This window comes from Emydura macquarii, unplaced genomic scaffold (genome assembly GCF_026122565.2).
Source record: "Emydura macquarii macquarii isolate MOO-44397 ecotype Brisbane River unplaced genomic scaffold, CSIRO-AGI_Emac_v2 contig_2768, whole genome shotgun sequence".
Taxonomy (NCBI): Eukaryota; Metazoa; Chordata; order Testudines; family Chelidae; genus Emydura; species Emydura macquarii.
In genome coordinates this window covers 27,731,084-27,740,337 of record NW_027132905.1, presented here as the reverse complement: position 1 = coordinate 27,740,337, position 9,254 = coordinate 27,731,084, and the positions used below count along the sequence as shown (strand labels likewise).

General features: G+C 49.8%; 1 protein-coding gene across 1 annotated transcript in view; it reads left to right on the top strand.

Annotated features, from left to right (window-relative positions):
- The first annotated feature begins 816 nt into the window (after positions 1–816).
- ETF1 (eukaryotic translation termination factor 1) overlaps positions 817–9,254 on the top strand; it is a 32,503-nt gene continuing 24,065 nt past the window's right edge. The window contains exons 1-2 of the mRNA XM_067566763.1: positions 817–954; positions 1,043–1,150. Coding sequence (XP_067422864.1) covers positions 1,065–1,150 — 86 coding nt within the window. The 5' untranslated portion in view covers positions 817–954; positions 1,043–1,064. The remainder of the gene's footprint in view (positions 955–1,042; positions 1,151–9,254) is intronic.

Genomic DNA, 9,254 nt, shown 5'->3' with positions numbered 1-9,254 from the left:
AAGGTATTTAGATGCCTCACTCCTGCTGATTTCTATTAGGCTGCATGATTTCACTGCACTCAGCTGGGTGCAAATGCATGAGGACACTAGAGGGTCCCAGGTATGGTGACCAGATGTCCTAATTTTATAGGGACAGTACTGATATTTGGGGCTTTTTCCTATATAGGTGCTTATTACCCCCATCCTCGTTTTTCACACTTCTATCTGGCCACTCTAGTCCCAGGCACAGTTGGGGATGTCTGATCCTGCCAACCGTACCCAGGATAATGCCAGGGGTGCCCAAGCTGGCTCAGGCAGGATGGAGAAGGATCAGGCACTACCGGCACCAGGCAGTAGGTATGGCACTGTCGGGTTGGGCTAGAGCTGGCGTGCAATGCTGCTGTCGCCCTGCTTCCGTTCCCTGCACAGCGAGTCCCGACTCCCGCCACGTGGGCAGCACCGCCCTGGCCCTGCAGCCAGTCCCTCCCGCGCCACCCAGCTGATGCTGCCCGACACGTGCGCCTTGCCCTTTAAGAGCCACCGCTGCTTGGCCTGACGCGGCATTGCTGAGACATCGCGAGATCCAGGCCTCTCCCTCTGTGACCAACTCGGCGCCCTCCCGGCCTGGGGGAACTACAAACCCCGAAAGGCGCTTCGGGGAGGCGGAGCCTGGATTGAGGAAGCCAGCCAATAGCGGTGAGGAGAGCGCGGCCTTGCGGGACTAGCCAATGGCAGAGAGCGATTGGAAAGACGCCGATTGGTGGAGCCGGCAGGTCCCGCCGCCTCTCTCCTCCCCGCCCTCTCCGGGGTCCCGCGGAAGTGATGTCACAGGCCCCATGTGAGAGCGGATTGCAACACATGCAGCGCGGAGAGGGGGAGAGAAGCCGGTTTCCGACGTCAGAGCCGCCGCGCGAGCCCAGAGCCGCCCCCGTCGCCGCGCAGGGAGGAGCCGCTGCCGGGGGGACAGGGCCTGAGGTGAGCGCCGCTCCGGGGCGGGGGGCGCGGGGCGCGCGGGCCGGGGACTAACCGCTGTGCTCTGTGTCCGCCGGCCCGGCCGCCGCAGGGAGGAGGCGGAGGAGGAGAAGATGGCGGACGACCCCAGCGCTGCCGACCGGAACGTGGAGATCTGGAAGATCAAGAAGCTCATCAAGAGCTTGGAGGCGGCCCGCGGGTGAGCCACGGCGGGGAGCGGGCGGCGCCTGCGCGTGGCCGGCCGCTGGGGTGGGGGCCGGGGGCAGCGGGCAGCGGCCCGCGGGGGCCGGGGTGGGGTCTTCCTCCGTCCGTCCCGGCTGGGAGGGGGGGGGGAGGGAGCGGCCGCCGCTTTCGCGGGTTCCCGGCGGCGCGGAGGCTGGGCCTCCTTGCTCGGCTGGCTCTGGGGATCCGGGCCCCGCTGCTGGCCTGCTGGGGTCAGCGTATGAACCGCCCGAGGTCTCGGTGCAGAGCGAGCCCCACCCCGGTTGAGGGGGCCGTGCCGGCTGCTTGGCTCAAGACGTCCCGGGCAGCGAGCCCCCGAGGCAGCTCCCCTCTGGGTGAGGAGGCCCGGCTGCTGGGCCGTCCTCCCCTCCCCGCGCGTGGCTTACGCGGGCTGGGAGCGGCACCGCCGCCTCTGTGGAGCGGGGCAGGGGGAGCGTGAGGCGCCTCTGGCAGCTCTGCCAAGGCCCGATGCCGGGAGATCGTTATAAAGCTCCTGGGGGCTAGAGCCCAGCCGACAGGCCGGCAGCTCCCTACGTGGAAGGGCCACACACAGTGCCTGGCCGGATCTGAGAGCGACGGGGTCTGCGTGGGAGGACAGCCATGGTGACACGAAACACGAGGTGGAATGTATAAGGGGAATTAAATCAATAGATCTGCCCTCTAGGCAGATGAACGGGGGTGTTTTGCACCTTCCTCTGAAGCACTAAGTACCTTGCACTGTTGAACAGGACACAGGACTGGATGGCCCCATGGTTTGATCTCTTGTAAATTCCCTGTTTTGTGGCATTGTCCTCTGGATGTTTGCCATGCATAGAGCTGCATAGGCATCTGGATAAAGTTGGGGATCTAGAACAGTCAGGTTTCCAAATTGCCCAGAACTTCAGAAATATGAAATGTGATGTGTTGGGAGTCCAGCTACAGAAACCATTTTGATGATAACTGGGAGGGAAGGAGGTTTAAACTGGCTGTGATAAGTTAACTAGCTGCTGGCATATACTAATAGCAACTGGATACTTTCTTGGCAGAAAGGAAGCTATCCTAGCATTAGTAGCTTGTAACTTGAGATGTGCACATATCACTGAATAAGCTTGGCTGTTGCCATGTGGTATGCATTTTAGTTAGCCATGGTTTGAGATGAACTTCCTAAAGGCTGGCATTTTCTCAGCTGAGCTGAAATGCTGGGGAAAGTTAGGTTTGTGTAGTGAAGTAGCCATGATCTACCTACACTCAGCAAAAACACTGAATGTCTGTTGCGGCTCAGAGAGCTGTATGATACTTTTCTTTCCCTTGCAGTTGCTCCAGTATCATCAGCTGGGAAAGGGCTTCAGCTTTCTTTAGCAGACTCTAATAATGTTCTCCCTAAACAGACTGGTGAAACAAGCAGATGCCTTCAATGTTTCAGTTGATTTCAGTTGAAAATAAAAACCTTTGTGTTAAAGGCTGAAGTATTTTAAATACAAGCAAGTGGAGCTAGGAGGAGAGTGAAGTGCTTCCTGTAAACACACAATGATAAGTTTAATTACAAAACCAAAGCATGGAATTGGGTTGGGGTTTTTTTGGGTAAGAGAAGTGCAATGGCTTCCTCAAGGCACCATTGTGTCCCTGGGAAATAGATTTGGTTGGTCTATGACTTAGTTCATTAAGCAAAAGCTCTCTATAGCTGTTTGTATGGAAACACAACAGGTCCTCTGCGTTTTTCAGCACAGAATACTAATTCTGCTCAAATAAGGGAAGTGGGGAATGATCTGAACGCAGCCTTTCCTGGTGGCTGCAGAACACTATGCTGAGGATTCCATGTGCACAGCCCTCCTTTTGAATGGGTGTGGAGTTGTGAACTCCTAATGGCCCAGTTGTCATGTCAGCTGGATTTTAAGAATGTCATATTCTAGTATGCTTGGTATGCAGAGGCTTGTGCAGACAGTCCTAATGCTGCTTTGGGTTCTACCCTAGTTGCAAGGGCAGGCTGGAGAAAAGCATTACAGGGGGTTGAGGGCTTGACTTTTGCTCAGTTCTTCTGTGGTCAGCTAGATAGAACTTTATATGCTTTCCTTTTCCTTCTTTGGTGTGAGTGACTAATTAGATCTTTCCTCTTTATGCAACCCCCCAAAAAGTGACTGTTTCCCTGTGACAGAGTGAGAACCCCAATCCTCCAAAAGCTGGCATCTAATCCTTCTAAAAAAATGTAGGATCACATTAAATAAGTCACTGAGTCCATTTGTGTTGCCCCAGGCCCTTTCTCCAATGTGTTTCCTTAGCAACTTTGGCAAAAGAAGGGAAATGGTTTGAAGCTTCTTGGGCTGGATGTTATGAGAAGAAGCCAAAGTTCTTTACCCTTTGTTTGACTCGGACAATCTTAAAGAGACAAAGGTGGGTTAAGTGATATCTTTTATTGGACTCTCTTACTTTTGAGCTTACACAGAGCTCTTCAGAGCTATACTGAGCCCATGCATGTTTGCCTGCGGAGGGGACAGGGAAGTTGTGTTATGGCTCTGGGCTTATGTGAATAGTCGGCATATTTTTCCTGATTATCAAGCCTGACTATGTCTACACTGCAGCCTGGAACAAGCCTCCCAGCCCAGATAGACACTCATGTTAGCTGGGCTCCAGACAGTGTGCTAAAAATAGCCGAGTGAACATTGCAGCTCAGGCAGCAGCTTGGATGCTCAAGGCCATGCAAACCCCTGGGTCTGAGCTCAGGTGGCTAGCCCTAGTCTGTGTTGGAGCTGCAACATCCACACTGCTATTTTAATGTACTAGTTCAAGCCTTGCTAGTGTGAGTCTGTCTATGTGGGATGGGAGGCTCACTTCCTGCTGCAGTGTAGACATACCCTGAGACGCTCAGGAGCCTGTGAAGCTCTCCCATGGCTGGGAGAGCAAGGGTGTTAGAGCTCTTGTGTAGCTAATGAAGACAGCTTGTTTCTCTGAATTCAGAATGCAATAAGAAACTAAGCAGGTGTGGAGTGGTACAGGTGTGCACTAGAGCTTCCTGTTAAACTGCTTGTGAAGTCAGTCACTCTGCTCTGGGGAGCGTCCCTCAGTGTTTAGAGCAATGCTGATAATAGCTGGGCTGCCTAGAACATTTATTAGCCATCGCGTACTGCTAGCATTCTGACGCTTGCAGTTCCACAATGTGTTGGCATAAGCAGGTTTAGTCCAGAATGGCAGTTCTTGTGATTTTCTTTGTTTGCAATAGATGGCTGTTGGAAAGATCAATGTTGAGAGAACTCAGCGAGGCACAGAAATCGCCACCATAAGCCTCTGAAAAAAGACAGCATGGAAACTAGAAGAGATCAGATACAGTTAAAGAAAAGTGTTTTGCACAAAGGATAATGTCCAAACTGGACTAGAGAAATAAGGAACACAGTAGGTGGAGATGAGAGCATATTCTTGGGTGTTGGCTAATATATAGTAAAATCCTAGTGAAGACAAGGCAGTCTAACTTAAACTTGTGCTAGCAGATCTGGGAAACACTGGATCGTAGGAGTGATCTAGATCTGCAACATGTGGTAGAACTGCAGCTGCCTTGTCTTCCCTAGGATTTTCATTTGGCTTGGTCTGCCCTTAAAAGTTTTGGGTGGGGGGGAGGGTGGAAGGAAGCACACCATGACCAACACAGCTGTGTCCACAAACCCCCCCAGTGCAGATGCAGTTGTGTTGGCAGAAGGGGGCTTCTGTTGTAGATAATGCTGTTCAGGGAGGCGCTTTCCCTATACTGACAAACTCTTCTGTGTGCGTAGGCTGCATCTGCCTTAGTGGACTGGGTTAACAACTATGGCATAGGCTCATAGTGTAGACATACCCTTTGTGTGTGTGACCACAAATTAACCACTAATGCTCTGTTGAGACTGGAATAAAAAGTCTTTTAAAAACATGTTAACTAACATGTTAAGAGCTTAGTGTAGACAGGGCAAGTTATGCTCTAATGTATTGGTTCCAGGAGCCCATAGTTGAATCCCTGTTGAACACCTTGTATCTTAGACAGACCCTCAGATGGGGATAGGCCCAGCAACTCTTCTTAATCTAGGCGCACAAAGTTCTTCAGCACAGGAGGATTGAGCCTTGGAACAGGCTTTTCCTGTCTTCAGGAGTCATTTCCTTTTCTTCTGAAGTTGGAGGACCAGCTCTGAGAATTCAAGAATGGGTGGGTGGTAGGCATAGTCCTGGAGAAACAGGGTGATGCAAAGGGCAGGGACTCAGAAGCACATTAGTAAGGAAGGGTGGAGATGCAGTAAACAGTAACCAAAAGCAGTATCTCAGTTTCATGTGCTGGGTGTTACTAAGATGGGTCTAGTTCTGTAAAGCACAAGATAACAAGTAGACACATGATGGCAAAGCTAATTCTGGCTCTTATTTGACCACTTGTAAAATCTCAGTGAAATGTGCAGGGTGTTACTGAAAGGGTTAATAAGTGAGAGCAATAGCAGGGAATACTTTTATCATGTCTCTGGAATAGATGAGGTAAGCAATAGGGATGTGGCCAGAAAACTGAGGGAATGGAACAGGACTCCATATTTACCAGATGCTGACTGGGCAGAGGCCAATGCAAAAGTGGGATCCTACCAGAGAAGTCTGGGGCAACATGCTAGAGAGAATACCAGCTCCTGGGAAGGTGATGGAATTCCTGTCAAGTTGCTGTCTCTGGACCCTGTTCTCTTTCTCATGGACATCTAGCTAGAATTTCTCTTCCCTTTGTTGCTGGAAGGGAACAACTGTGGTCAGTGAATGTCTGATTGTCCAAACTGATTGTTAACTACTCCCCTTTCTCCCAAGTTAGTTAACTTTTACAAGATCAGTTTGCAGCTTAATGAGCCAGTCTCCTTGGGGAGTGATATGTGAGGGTGAGTAGCTATCTGCTGCTTATTGTGAGAGAGAGAGCAGGCAGGATCCGAAAAACCTAGATACTTGTGACCCTGGTGATTATTACCAGTAAGTGGCAGACGGGTTGGGGCCCGTAAGGTGAATGGTGAGAAGATCAGTCCCATGTCAACTCCAGCTGCTAGGGAAGGGGAGAGTGCTGAGATTCTTACCAAGGTGCTGTGCCCAGTCCTTGTGAATGGGCTCTGCTTTTCGGATCATCTTTGGCCAATGTGTTCTTCTAACTGAGTCTTCACATCCTGCATTTGCTGGAAAAGAAGCTCGCTCCTTTGAGCCTCCTGGCTGCTGCAACAGTGGGAGGGATGTCTCCACTACCTTAGCCATTCCTATCCCCTGTGTTCTGCTTGCTGCAGAGGGCAGAAGAGAAATGGTATTGGCCCCCGGACGACTCCTTAGCCTCTGTTGATTTGGGTGGTCCTCTTCATCCCTCCTAATAACTCCTTTTCCTGCCTCTGTTGCTGCTCACAGCTTTCCCACTAGCTATATGAAGCTGACACAATCTTTGAATTTTAGTGGTGGCCAGGGCACTGAAATAAGTAGCTGTGTAAATGACCAGACTCATTAACTTAGGCTGCTGCTGTTGGGTAAATCTGAATAGTGGCTCACTTTTCCACAGACCATCTTGTTCACATCTGTATCAAGCTGAAGCAATGCTGCCACATGCCTCCCTCCAAGGGGGTGAATAGGTTTTCATACCTTGAGTAAGGGAATATGAAAGGACTGATAGTGTCCTACTGACAGAAAGCAGGGGCACTTCTGAAGGGGCCTGTACAGCAGAGCCTTATGACTTGAACATAATGCCCACCCAAAACCATCAGATAACTTGAGGACATCAGGGGGAAGGGAGATCAGATAATTGTGACTACGAACACTGACAAGCTAGTAAATCATTTCCAACAACCGCATTTAGGACTGCTAAGCCTGTGAGCCCTTACCTGAATCCATCCTTATAGGGCTAGAGGGTGATGGAGGGACAACTGCAATGAAATTGCTCCTGCAGGGCTTTGGCCGAACATCTGTCCATCTCTGCACCCAAGTAGAAGGACTCCCTTTTATGGGGAATAATCTTACTAAATGTTGTTGAAATGGTGGGCAAAGCAAAAAGGTGGAAGGTGTGTTGTGGGGGGCTGATATGGTCTGCAAATACAATGAAGGATGACAAATGGGTGAATAGGAATTGAGGGCAGTACCCAGTGAAGTGACTCTTGAAGACTTCAGGTTTTCCAGGATTGTATAGTAGCTTTATTGGCCTGTGATAGATCAGGTTTGCTTAGAGAAGGGAGATCACTTGGGAACTAAAGCAGACACTTCCTTACATGTAGCAAAAAGAGCAGTTTACCTGTTCAGACGCAATTCTGCACCTGATCCTAAGAAATAAACCAAGCATGATTGGGTGGTGGAGGCTTAGTGATCAGGATCTTTAGGCCCACATGAGGGCAAGTGGTGCGTACTCTTGCAGGGAGATGCATTCTGTCCAGCAGGTCTCTTCACATCTAACATGTAGGAAAGTAACACAGGGTAAATACAAAGTGAGGTAAAGAGACTGAGTCTCAAAGGCGCATGCAGGAACGCCTGCAAAATAGTACACTTAATAGTTGACCTGTTTCAGAACTGGTTATACTTGAACACTAGCTAGATGACTTAGTTTAACAAAGGTGGTACCCAGTATGTGTTGCAGAAAGCTGCTGTTGTCTGAATTTTCCTGTGGCCCATTGGGTCACTTACTGACCCATGTGGAATAGCCTAGTTACAGGAGTAGTCTTAGGCTGCCATCCCTTTCCAGCCCTGCGTGATGCCAGTTGAAATCCATTCTGGGTAACGGCACACAGTCGAGGCTGGGAGGGCTTGAATCAGATCTTCATGCATTGTTTGGTGCATGCTTGTACCATGCCAGTCTTGTGAGCTGACAAAACTTTGTGGGCCCTTTGTATGTGGCGTGGTGATATCATGACAGGCCTCTTAACAAATAACCCATAACTTCCTCTTAGTATGCTGTGTAGCACTAAACTTGAATGGCTGACATTGCACTCCTGTATGAATGAATGGTCTCTCAGTTTTGAGTTTCACCTTGTTCCTGTCATGTCTGAGGACAGGGCTCTGGCTAAAGGAAAACGTTCAGTACGGAGATGCTGGGATTGTGTTGCTATTCACTGAAGAGACTGTCTAGTATCTATTTTGATTAATATAATGAATATATCAATGTTCAGAAACACAAGCATTTAAACTATTTATCGAAACAACAGCTCTTCTTGACTGTGAATGGCTCATGCTACCGATAGCAGGCATAGCATGCTAGGTTATACTGCCTCAATTATACTGGTATAGTTAAAGCAATACAGCCCTGCCTAGTGTATAACTGCACCCACACTAGGGCTTGTAGTGGTATCGCTATTTCAGTAAAGAAACAAAATATATATATCCCCCCAACTAAGTTATACTGATCAACATTCAAGTGTAGGCCAGTCCTAAGAAGGAACAAGCTGGAGTACCCTTTCTCATTTGCGTGCACACTTCCAACTGTACACCAAGTAAATGTCACTTCAGCACTCCCGTGAATTGGGATCCTTGTTTCCGTCTTAGCCCTGCCCCATCTCTGGATCCTGGTGAGCAGGGGCTGGAAAACCCACTCCTTCAGTTTGAGTAGGAAGCTTTCCCGGTCCTGAGACTGTAGCTTTCCCTCAGTGTCATTGAATTCTGCAGAATCTAAACTTTCCTCTTAGTGTCCATAGTGGTTATGGGAAAGTTCCTAAAGGTAAGTTTAAGTATAAGCAGCTCTGTCTTCCTGAGCCTGCACTGCAGCCATGCAGCTCCATTGCCCCTGCTGCTGCTGCTTAGAAGTCTGTCAAAATGCAGCAAAATGCAAACTGATCAGCCATGTCCATTCTTTCTGCTGCTGGGCAGAGCCCGGGGCTAGCCTTGGAATTTGTTACAGAATCAGATAGGCTTCACCTTGCTGCAGCAGTGCACAGTCTGAGCAGCAGAGAACAGCAGTAAACTGCTCGTCAAGAAGAACCCAAGATCTGAGACTGAGGAAGGCTAGGTTAGCAGAGAGCACTCGTGCAGCAAGCAGAATTGCTTTGGGGGGGAGGGGATCTCCTAGAACACCAGCCAGAGATGGGTATTTGTATAACAGAGGCTATAATTTGTCTGGGGATGGCACCCTGTTCGGCTTATCACCTAGCCCAGTGGTTCCCAACCTGTGGCTC